General features: G+C 35.8%; 1 protein-coding gene across 2 annotated transcripts in view; it reads right to left on the reverse strand.

The window, feature by feature from the left end:
- The window catches only part of FAM126A (family with sequence similarity 126 member A), a 105666-nt gene that overhangs the window by 48528 nt on the left and 43778 nt on the right, over window positions 1–13360 (reverse strand). For both annotated transcript variants that reach the window (XM_030308091.1, XM_030308092.2), the window contains exon 2: window positions 4981–5059. In XM_030308091.1, coding sequence (XP_030163951.1) covers window positions 4981–5031 — 51 coding nt within the window. In that variant the 5' untranslated portion in view covers window positions 5032–5059. The remainder of the gene's footprint in view (window positions 1–4980; window positions 5060–13360) is intronic.

Below are 13360 nucleotides of genomic sequence, written 5' to 3' on the forward strand. Positions count from 1 at the left end.
GCAAGTAACAAAAGATCTCCAGGCAACATTCCATTTCCGTTATTTGATCAAGAGTAACCTTACACTAGGGGAATTTATATAAAAGGGAGTAACGGTCAAATAAACAACAGATTTCTTTTTTTTTTTTAAGTTTTTTTTAATATGTTTGTTCATTTTTGAGAGAGACAGGGTGTGAGCGGGGGAGGGCAGAGAAAGAGGGAGACACAGAATCCAAAGCAGGCTCCAGGCTCTGAACTGTCAGCGCAGAGCCAAGTGTGGGGCTGAACCCATTAACCATGAGATCCTGACCTGAGCAGAAGTCAGATGCTTAAACGAATGAGCCACCCAGGCATCCCTATAAATAACAGATTTCTAACCCCCTGAATGGAAATGAATCTGAACTATATACATAAAATACACTATTATATAGATGTGTATGTCTAACTATAAAATCTAAAATGGAGTGAATTGAAATATAAATTTTAAAAATGATTAGTAAATAGAAAGATTATTATAATGTTACATATACTATTTAGGCTAAAACTGGAACATTCATTAAAAATGTTCATTATAATTTTCAATTTATGTACCAATTAACCTTCATGAAATAAAACATTGTCTGTGAAACAGCCAAAGACAAAAGGATAGCTCTTCTCTGAAGAGACAAACTCCAGAAAATATCCTGGACCCAGGACACTGTGCTGCTAAATGAGAGGAAGTGTCTTCGAAAACTTAGTGCACAAGTCTGTCGTTATTTCATTTTGTGAATGTGGGAAAAGCTACTTTTGTCTATAGAAGGGGAGAAAATATAATTTCTGTGTTTATAAACAGTGTTTTGAAAAACTTAAGATCTAACCATGCCTAGTGGACTTAAGTACTACTATAGCAAACCTTTGAATTTTCTTGCACTGTACTAGTTCAAAGGTACCGGCCTTCTTAAATACCAGCTAAGTTTTCTCACTTTTCAGAAGGCAGAATTTTTGTCAGAAGACAAAAAAAAAAAAAAAAAAGTAATGGGAAATTAGTCTTGGCAAAAGTTGAAGAAGACAGATGCTTCATACTAAAGTATCATTTGGCAGATGGCTTTTTAAAAACGTAAGGAGGTGATATGGGTTGGGTAGAAGAGAATTAATGAAGATAGACAGATGGATGGAGACCAATAAATAAAACAACTCTGTTCAACAACATTACACATAAGACTAGATTTTGAGATTCAGTGACTACCAGAAAATTGAAAAATTAGCAGTCTAGAATTCTGCTAGATAAATCTACACATAGCATTAAGGAAGACACAATACAATCTGAAAGTTAATACTTTACAAATCAATCTTTGAAAAGATAAAAACTGAATGATTCAGAAAATATTAAAATAATGAAGTCTCAAATCGAATCACTTTGTTGGTATATAAAGAGAATACTAATGAGGGCCTATAGCTAGAGTATATACTGAAAAGTTTTTCCAAAGGCAAAAAAAATTTTTTTTTTCACACAACAAATTGTGTTGTCTTTGTGCATTTGAGAGCATAGTGAATGAAGTTAGGTTGGGAGTTCAAACTGTGACCATGGAACAATGTAAAACTAAAATCATCTTCACAGACCACCCACTCACTTTTTCTGATGAGGATATTGAAACCCAAAAAAGTTATGTGATTTTTCCAACATCATAAAACCACACAGCAGAATAATTATGATTAGATCAAACGGTTTCTGACTTCTCAGCCCAATGTGCCTTGTACTACTTTATCAATCTGATGATCTTAGCTTTAATAGTACCATGGTTATTAAATTCAACAACCAAGCAAAGGCTTTCTCCTCCAACCCCTTCTCTCCCTCAATACCCCCCTCCTTTTCCCTCTCATTCTCTCCCTCTCTCTTTGCCTCTCCCTCTCCCTCTCCCTCTCCCTCTCCCTCTCCCTCTCCCTCTCCCTCTCTCTCTCTCTCTCTCTATATATATATATGTGCACATCCAAACTTCCTTTCTTATTTTAACCAAAATATGTAATTAACATTACAAATCATTTCAAAAGACAAAATACTTTTAAGAGATACGTTCTCAAGTACTTTTCTACCTTTTATTACCTTTAATATGCTGCTGATTTTGCCTGATAACCTTAATCTCTTCATTAAACATAAACAGAGCTGAATTCAACATACATGAACACAATTCAGAATAACATTCAAAATAATTTTCAGGAATGCTTACCAAATTAACCAAGAAACAGAAAATGTCTTCTTAACTAGCTATAATACAGACTTGACAATAATTTAAAACATTTACTGAGTTAAATTGACTGGAAATTGGGTAAATTTAATCTTGGGGGTTAGAAGAAAATTGAATTAAATTACTTTTTAATTCATAGGGCCCAGGATTTTACTCCCATCCTCCCAATGGAAAAGTTTCTTTATCCTTGAATTAAACTTATAAAAATTTTGATAAAATAGCACTACTCACTAATACACTATATAGATAAAATATTATTTAGATAATACTTTATTCACATCCTACTTTCTTTTAGTGGAAAATGGTACTTAGAAAATAAGATCTGGGTGCATAGTATACTCATTACTACTGGGGTGTAACTGTCATTGTTTCTCAGCCCTCCCAGTGAACAAACCTGGGAAATATATGTATGCATTTACATACGGATATACATGTATAATGATATCACATACATATTTAGATCCATGAGTCATACTGATTCTTACAATTCCAATCTAACACCTTAAGGTTCTTTCTTGCCATTCCCCATTCCATGTTTCTAATTCCTTTCTCAGACACTGAGAAACCTAACTCCCATTATCCTCCATATATTTATTTATTTACTCAGAGTAACCAACCTACCAATGTAACCCCTCTGGTTGAGTCTTCTACATGTCACCTCTGCAACCCACCACCCTAGCTACCCACTTCTTCAAGCACTAGGGCATAGTGTTGCCCATACTGCTGCACTGCCCCTTTACCTTACTCTTCACTGCTACACTCACTAGGGTGCTATGTATCCAAGCCAGGAGGGGAAGGGAATAAACAAACAGGCAGGAAGGTAAGAAATCAGTCATGATTTTCAATTACTTGCCTTAACAGCTGACCCCTCCCCTATACCATCCTTTAACAGGCCCTTTTTCCACAACTTCCATATTAAAAAATGGCTAATTGGCTATATCTGCTTTTGCAAATTTGACTTCATTATCAAACATAAGAATCCTTAATAGTACTCAACTTTTAAATTTGACAATTTCCATCAACTGTCAAAAAAAAATCATGGTATAATGAACCAAATTAAATAAAAAGCAAAAAAAGCTTAAAACCTTGAATAGTTACTCACAAAAACAACATCTGCAGGGAAAAAAAGCACATACAAAATGTAATCAAATTATTAAAATATGTAGAACACACTATATACAGTGCACTTTTATAAGATTCTACCTCACGTTATGATGATTTAGGGGATCTGTAGAAGGATACTCAACTCATGACTATAATAAATTACAAAGTAAAAATCTGCCCAGACATTTGTCAGGATGAGATAATAATGACTGATAAGACCAGCTGCAAAATTAACAGGAAACACCACTTCTCTCAAGGACACACTGCAGCTAAAGTGTCATAACAACCTCCCTTTTTTGAGTGACTAGCTATATCCTTATTCACTGAGAAGCCTTGTTATCTAAAATCATAGATATCAAAAACGTTGCTGTTTAAACATATATCAGTAAGAATGAAACATCCACTCTTTCCTGAAGGATCTAAGTCACCTTGAAACAGAGAAGCAGGCTTGATTTCTAGTCAAGGTGCAGAGCTTCATATAAGGGGTTTCTGAACACAACATTCCACATGGATGTTAACTGTGTAGTTTCCAAGACAACATGATCCTGGGTCCACTCTGAAGTCCATACCAGATTTTAACTCCATTACACACAGCTCTGCTTTGTGTTAAGCCCATCAAAACACTACTCCATTTAAATTTCATCTAGGGGCCCCTGGGTGGCTCAGTCAGTTAAGTGTCCGACTTCAGCTCAGGTCACGATCTGACGGTTTGTGAGTTCAAGCCGCGTGTCAGACTCCGTGCTGACAGCTAAGAGCCTGGAGCCTGCTTCAGATTCTGTGTCTCCCCTGTCTCTGCTCCTCCCCTGTTCCTGCTCTCTCCCTCTCTCTGTCTCTCTCAAAAATAAATAAACATTAAAAAAAAAATTTTTTTTAATTTTTCATCTGAATTTCACCCTTCCTCCAAATACTATAATAATTTTGTCTTTTCTTCTGTTTGGTAAGTTGGCCATATAGTGCCTGTTGCAGTCTCCTTCACTGAAACAAGCCAATTAAGTCTGACTTTGTCAGACAATACATCTGTCCCAGAAAGTGGTGGGCTCATTAGGCTAGACAAAAAATTGATAGTTGCATTAAAAACTCTTCATTCCTCTGGTTCATGATCATGAAGTTCACATAATTATGTGTAACAAGACCCAGAGGACAAGGAGAAGGTAATTAACTGGTTAAAGAACACAATTTTTGCAATTACAGAGAAAACTTCATAAGACAAGAAAACAAAAGTTAACCAGCTAGAGAAGAATCCATTGGTAGAAAGGTGGGCAAATATCTTTCCATCTTCTCATTGTTGATCATGCCCACTCCCTTTGCCCTCTAAACTGGGAGAAACATTTAAACACTGAATTTTTGATGGTGGTTAGAAAGGGTAACATTAATAATCAGAAACTTTAACCATTCTTTGTGGTGTTGCTGTGAAAAGGAGAAAACAAAATCTTTTAACCACTTGGGAGAAAAAAAGGAATTGATTTCCTAGAAAAAACTACTATGTATAAATAATTCCCTATTAAGATTTGTTGGAACATATTTCTGCTTCCATAGATATTTAGCCTTTCAGTCATTAAAAAGAATAAAAATTACAAAAAGTAAAATAAAATATTTTTTTAAAAAGCCACTGTGATTTAAACCCCAGACAGAACTTCTTTGAAGTATAATTATTATATTGAGACAGTAAATATTACCTTAAACTCTGACAACCATTCCTCCACAACCCCTTTCTCTGAAGTGAACATCTTTCCACATCTGTTCTAGACCTCCAACCTGAAAGTTAACATAGAAAATGTTAAAATTTGTAATATATTTTATTTTTAGATTACTATGAATAGAACTAATCCTATAAAATTGTGTTACTTCTTCTTTGTGAAATTAAGGCAGATTCAAACATAAATTAGTAGGCTCACTTCAAAACAATGTGCACAAACAAGTATTCAAATGCAAGAATTATAACAAAAGTATAAATATCACAACATAATTAAATTGGCTCTGCAATGTTCATTCAGCCTTTAGGAATGCCAGCTGCAAAACATACTGAATACTTTCCCCCAGTTTCAACGAAATAATTCCAAAATATCATGCATCTTAAGAAAATTTCAGAAAATAATTTAAAACTGCAAAAATATAAAAAGACATGCTAAAGGGGCGCCTGGGTGGCGCAGTCGGTTAAGCGTCCGACTTCAGCCAGGTCACGATCTCACGGTCCGTGGGTTCGAGCCCCGCGTCGGGCTCTGGGCTGATGGCTCAGAGCCTGGAGCCTGTTTCCGATGCTGTGTCTCCTTCTCTCTCTGCCCCTCCCCCGTTCATGCTCTGTCTCGCTCTGTCCCAAAAATAAATAAAAAACGTTGAAAAAAAAATTAAAAAAAAAAAAGACATGCTACAAAACTGACTTTGTACAAAGCAGTTTAGTAATTTAATTTGCTTATATTTTGATTCTTTACGATCTATTTAGGCAAGCCAATTGGCTCCCTGAAAGCTTAATACTCATAAAACAAGAGTAAAAGTGATAATATTCAAGATAATGATCACATTCAACAATAGTTATTCAGATTGGGATTTAGTTAAGTAAAAATAAGGGGAAAAAAGAAGCTAAAGAACATGCAAAACAAATTTAGCTCAAGCAAAATTGCTGTGAAAATACAATGTTGTTTTCTTCACCCATCTATATGAACGTAGACCTAGAAACTGTTTCTTGAAGAAAATCTTAGCTCTATCTGAATTTCCTAAACCCCTAATTCAGGCACAAATCCTGCATGAGACTTAATTTTTATCAGCATAATCATGTAATAGAAATAGAGGTATAATTGCCCGAAACTTAATCTTGATTCTATTACTTATTTGTAGTAGAACCTTAGGCAAGTTATTTACCTTAATTTTTTCATGTGTGAAATACAGATAACCATAGCACCTACGGTCAAGGGTTATGATTAAATGAAAAATGCAAATAAAAGCACTTATTACAGTACCTGGCAATAAGGCTTTAAATACTATGCAAAATTTGTACCATATTACTGATTTTATAGAACTGTCCATTCAGATAAATTGGGCTTTGGAACTGTGTCCCAAATGTTACCAAAAACACTGCTATCTCACATGTTATCACCTTTAAAATCCAAAAAAGGAGAAAATTCACATCTTCAGTTTTTACGACTAGGAAAAACTCTCCTTTAGGGTAACTGGTTTGCTTTTACATATGGATACTGTGAATCTCATAACTGATTCTCTTTGCTTTGACTCTAATAAAATGGGAGTTACAGTTTCTGCCCTAACTCTGTATACAAAAAAGCAGGCCTGAATTAATCTTATCTCTCGTTTTATATTATACTCTTATCCTTATTTTATTTCTGCATTTTTATTTTTATCTTGTTACATTATACTTATTTGTGAAGCAAAATGAAGGAAAGTAAATTTAAATACACATGTTTTCTTTTGTATTGATTCATTGTTTACTTAGTAAATTAAGATAGAAAATTATCACAAATAAAACGATGTTACATCAAATTACAGAGAATTGGGGAGGTGAAATTTTTACAAAAATTCAAAACAACTCCCTAGTTAAAATTAATTTTTTTTTTTTTTGGGGGGGACAGAGAGAGACAGAGCATGAACGGGGGAGGGGCAGAGAGAGAGGGAGACACAGAATCGGAAACAGGCTTCAGACTCCGAGCCATCAGCCCAGAGCCTGACGCGGGGCTCGAACTCACGGACCGCGAGATCGTGACCTGGCTGAAGTCGGACGCTTAACCGACTGCACCACCCAGGCGCCCCGTTAAAATTAATTTTTAAAAGGTTGAAAGGAATCAAGAGGGATTTGACTATCAAGAATACTCAAGCAATCTTGAAGAACAACAGAGCTACAGGACTTGAACTTCTAAACATCAAGGTTTACTAGAAAATTTAACAAACATTATAGTAGTTAAGCCAGTGTGTATTATCAAAAGGGCCAAAAAGAATAAATGGAATGAAACAGGGTGGCCAGGAAAAAAATATATATATATCAAATAATATAATATATATAATATTATATAATTATATGTTATATTATATAATTATATAATTATAATATTTTTCTGGCCACCCTGTTTCATTCCATATATATATATACATATATATATACACACATACATATGGAGAACCATGACCTAGTAGTTCATACCACATGCAAAAATCAGTTCCAGTTGGATCTTAGATTTAAGTGAAAAAGGTAAAACAAAAAGCATTTGGAGAAAAACATAAGAGAATACATTCATAACCTTAGAGTAGTCAAAGGTTTCTTAAACAAGAAGCACAAAAGCACTGTTCATAAAGCAATTAAAAAAATAAATTAGACTTCATTAAATTAAGAACTTCTGTTTGTCAACAAATGAATGAATAAAGAAAATGCAGTGCACAATGAAATACTATTCAGCCTTAAAAAGGCAATCCTGCCATTTGTGACAAAATGGGTGAACCTGGAGGACATTATGCTAGGTGAAATAAATCAGGCACAGAAAGATAAATACTCCAATATTTCACTTATATGTAAAGGCTTAAAAAGTCAAACTCATAGTTAACAGAGAGTAAAATGATGGTATCCAGGGGCTACGGAGGTGGGGGCAATGGGGAGATGTTGGTCAAAAGATGTACATTTTCAGTCACAAGATAAGTCCTGGGGATCTAATGTACATACAGCATGGTAACTACAGTTGAAAATGTATATTTGAAATTTGCTGAGAGAGTAGCTCTTAAGTGCTCTCACCACACACACACACAAAGATAACTAAGTGAGGTAATGGATATATTAATTAGCTTGATTGTGGCATATCAAAATATTGATACCTTAAATACATACACCTTTTATTTGTCAATCACACTTCAATAAAGCTGGTGGGGTTTGGGGATGGGGGGAAGGGAAGAACTTCTGTTCATCAAGTTACCACTAAGAGAATGAAAAGACAAAGCCAAAGGGTGGGAGATGATATTTGCATTTCATATATCTAACAGAAGTCTCATATACAGAACTCAAATTAGTAAGAAAAAGGCAGATAATCCAATAGGAAAAACAAGCATAACAGTTACCCAAATGAAAAACCTAACATATGAAAGGTGTTCAACACACACACACACACACACACACACACACACACACACACACACACTTGCAAGTGTGGCTAGAATGAAAAACAAAAATCCCAAGTGTTGAAAAAAGATATGGAGCAAACAGAATATTCATAAGAGCTGGTATGGATATAAATTGGTACAATATCTTGGAAAACTCTTTGACAATATCTTCTGAACTTGAACAAATGCATCTTCCACAGACCAACAATTCCACTCATAAAAATATACCCTAGAGAGGGGCCCCTGGGTGGCGCAGTCGGTTAAACGTCCGACTTCAGCCAGGTCATGATCTCGCGGTCCGTGAGTTCGAGCCCCGCGTCAGGCTCTGGGCTGATGGCTCAGAGCCTGGAGCCTGTTTCCGATTCTGTGTCTCCCTCTCTCTCTGCCCCTCCCCCGTTCATGCTCTGTCTCTCTCTGTCCCAAAAATAAATAAATGTTGAAAAAAAAATTTAAAAAAAATATATATATATACCCTAGAGAAATGTGGATATACGTTTTCTGAAAGATGTGCTTAGTTAGGAATTCTCAGAGCAGCAGTTTTTGTAAACAGTTTAAAACTAGAAACAAACCAAATGTTCATCAAGAGTAGAATGGATAAATATACCACATGGAGTTCTATACAACGACAGTAAGAAAACTATAATTATATCAGTGTCACAATGTTGGGGAAAAGAAGGCAGACGAAAGAGTACATGCTCTGTAACTACATTTGCATACACTTCAAAAACAGGCAAAACTAATCGATTGTGTTAAAAGTTAGGATAATGCACTCTGGAAAACAGTATGGAGGTTCCTCAAAAAACTAAAAATAGAACTACCCTATGATTCAGCAATCGCACTACTAGGTATTTATCCAAGGGATACAGGTATGCTGTTTCGAAGGGGCACGTGCACCCCCATGTTTATAGCAGCACTATCAACAATAGCGAAAGTATGGAAAGAGCCCAAAGTCCATTGATGGATGAATGGATAAAGAAGATACGGTACATATATACAATGGAGTATTACTCGGTAATCAAAAAGAATGAAATCTTGCCATTTGCAACTACGTGGATGGAACTACAGGGTATTATGCTAAGCAAAATTAGTCAGAGAAAGACAAAAATCATATGACTTCACTCATATGAGGACTTTAAGACACAGAACAGATGAACCCAAGGGAAGGGAAGCAAAAATAATATAAAAACAGGGAGGGGGACAAAACATAAGAGACTCTTACATATGGAGAACAAACAGAGGATTGCTGGAGGGGTTGTGGGAGGGGGGATGGGCTAAATGGGTAAGGGGCATTAAGGAATCTACCCCCGAAATCATTGTTGTACTATATGCTAACTAACTTGGATGTAAATTAAAAAAAAAAAAAAGTTAGGATAATGGTTCCCCTGAGGGAGTTATTTCTTGGGTTCTAGTAATATTCTGCTTCTTGATGTAGGGGCCAGTTACTAAATTTTCATTTAGTGAAAATTCACCAAGCTTAACACTGATTTGCACATTTTTCTGTGTGTATATTATACAATAGTAACACCAAATAGCCAGACCTCTTATCTTCCACTTGACAAGAGATCAAATGGGAGACCTCAACTGCATACCTGAGTTCATCTGTATCCTCACGTGTTTCACAGGCATGCAAGCTCAAGTAAAACTTGAGCCTTCTTCTGTAGAACTCAAAAGAGAGGCCTCAAAATACCTCCTTATCCTTGAAACTTTCACAGCCTCACCACCACTATCTGCCTCTGGTCTACCAAAACCAAAGTCATTATTCCCTTCATCCCTGATTCCTGTTTAAATTGGGAACCACAAGAAGCTACCACTCCCAGGTTACACTCTGCCTTCACACACTAAGGTTTATAACTCTTGTACACTCTGTTTTACCGCCATCTCCCATCCCATCTTAATTCTGGAAGGAGATTCTTTCACTGTGCCTTCTGAAATTAACAATCTGTTAGCAGCCAAATCCTCTACATCTTCAACAATTCTCTGTCTCTTTCTTCTTATTCTAACACGAAGCCTGGTTCTTCTCTAAAGACACTGCTTTCCCTGTGATCTTCTCAGAGTGGCTGCTTTTCCTCACGTAGCCCTGGAAGAAACCACTGGGCCTAGAGGTAAAATAAGTGTCCTTCTTCCTCCTTATTATCATTCCAGATCATTCTCCCTCTCTCTTTTTAAAATATCCACCCAACATTACCCTGAAACTCCTGTAGCTGCCATCTATCAATCAATCCCACCACTATCCCTCCCCTTCATTTGTAAATGACCTTAGCTCTGACTCACTGTCCCTCTTTCAAACTACTCAGACTTAAATTCTTGGTGATTATTTTCTCACACCCTGAACTCTTAATCCCTAAAAATCTCCAACAACACTGTCTTCTTCCCTGCCTCAGCTACTCAATCCTATGATCATAACCTAGATGAGCTATTCTCAAACATTTGGTCAGAGCCATTTTACACTTCAAAATATTGGGCCAACCTAAAGGAATATCCAATGGCCAAAGCTGGAACAATTTCAGCAATGAAACAAATAACTTAGTACTGAATTATTACCCAAAGTATAAAATAAGCATACATGAATCCATATGGAAAGACAAGACATACATACATAAATATATAAAATTTAGAGAGCAAGAGACAAGGCTTCCTTTCATAAGAATTCCAAATGATATATCCAGGAGGAGTTTAGTCCCTGCCTCCCTACTGAGAATGTGTTGTATATAGTGATTTGTTTCCAAAGAATAGGATATAGAAAGGGGAAAATAGTAACTTTATAAGAGAAATCTGTCAAACACTGACTTGATCAAGATTAACCTCAACCATGATGTCATGTGAATATCACGCACCCCTGATATGATATGATGAGAAGGGCACTTAACCACTGTGGTATTCTTTCCAAAAACCCATAAACCCAATATAATAATGAGAAAAACATTAGAGAAAACTCAATTTAACGGATGTTCTACAAAATTTCCAATCTGTACTCCTCAAAGGTAACAAGGTCATAAAAAAACAAAAAAGACCAGGAAACTCTTAGAGACCAGAGAGACTAAGGTGACATGACAACTAAATACAATATGGTATCCTGGAACAGATCCTAGAACAGAAAAAGGACAATGATGAAAAAACTGATGAGATCCCAATAAAGTCTGGAATTTAGTTAATAGAAATGTAATAGTAATGACAAATGTACAATCCTAAAATGACATTAAGAGAAACTGAATAAAAACAGAACTACCCTATGACCCAGCAATTGCACTACTAGGCATTTATCCACATGATACAGGTGTGCTGTTTCGAAGGGACACGTGCACCCCCATGTTTATAGCAGCACTATCAACAATACCCAAAGTATGGAAAGAGCCCAAAGTCCATCGATGAATGAATGGATAAAGAAGATGTGGTATATATATACTATGGTGTATTACTCAGCAATCAAAAAGAATGAAATCTTGCCATTTGCAACTATGTGGATGGAACTACAGGGTATTATGCTAAGTGAAATGACTCAGTCAGAGAAAGACAAAAATCATATGACTTCACTCATATGAGGACTGTAAGAGACAAAACAGAGGAACATAAGGGAAGGGAAACAAAACTAATAAAAACAGGGAGGGGGACAAAACAGAAGAGACTCATAAATATGGAGAACAAACTGAGGGTTACTGGAGGGGTTGTGGGAGGGGGGATGGGCTAAATGGGTAAGGGGCACTAAGGAATCTACTCCTGAAATCATTGTTGCACTATATGCTAATTTTTAAAAATAAAAAATTAAATTAAAAAAAAGAGAGAAACTGAAGCTGGGTGTGTGATATTTGGGAATACTCTATACTATCTTTGTAACTTTTCTATAAATCTAAAATTGTTCATAAAATTATTTTTAAAAATTATTGAGGCTCTGAAAAAGTTGTTTATTTATATAGGTTAATATCTATTGATATTTACTATATTTAAAAACAAAACAGAAATTTTTAAAAAACAAGAACACATAAGCATCCCATTAGTCATCACTTACCATGTAGCCTCTGGAAAGAACCACTGTTTATTTATCAATGGGAATGAAAAAGACAAATAGAAGCCCTACTATTATTATGAAAATAGTTTTAAGCTTGTAGACTACATGAAAGGGTCTTAGGGACTCCCAAGAGATCCCCAAATGATCCTTTGAGAGCTACTGCTCTAGTCCTTCTCATTACCCACTTTGATCTCTCATATCTTTTCAGCACACCCTTTTATGCACTCAAACCCCAAAACCTTTTGACCGTACCAGACATAATGTCATATCCCAATATTCTTTCTCTCCTTGCCCATTTAAATTATTAGTCAATTCTAATCACCATTTTGAATATACTTTCTCAGCTATTTTGCCTTTAATTGTTTATTCCTCTGGAAAAATACAGCCCTGGTAAAATCCAACTCTCTACATGGTCCATGTCAGCACCACTCAGCTGAACAAAGTGGAGAAAATGACTAAAACAACACTTAAAAGTTATGACCAAGAACCTTAAGCATGCCCTTAAGGCTACCTGGCAATCAATCATGCAGAGTTCCCCTAGAGTCTACTCACTTTCCCACTCTCCTGCTTGTTTCATGTATTGTATCTGATACTCAAAACCCCAAAACCTTCTCCCCATTCTAACTCTTGGCTGATAATCTTAATTCCTACTTCACTGAACAATCACAAGAAAATTACCACATATTCACAAATGTCTACATACCTAAAGCATCTGTATCTATACACTCCATCTTCCCTTCTGGTAACTATAAATGAATTGTCCATGAACCTATTTGAGGCCAATCCTTTGAATAATGCACTACAATTATCCTCTCTTACCTACCTAACAAAATCACTTTAACAAGTCTCCGTCTCTTCCTAATTAAATTTGTCCCTCGCTACTAATTCATTCACACCAAAAAGCTCTTAACCTCATTTCCTCTTTAGCTATCTTCACATTTCCTGTTCCAGTTTTACATTAAAAC

Source organism: Lynx canadensis, chromosome A2 (assembly GCF_007474595.2).
Source record: "Lynx canadensis isolate LIC74 chromosome A2, mLynCan4.pri.v2, whole genome shotgun sequence".
NCBI classification, from domain to species: Eukaryota; Metazoa; Chordata; class Mammalia; order Carnivora; family Felidae; genus Lynx; species Lynx canadensis.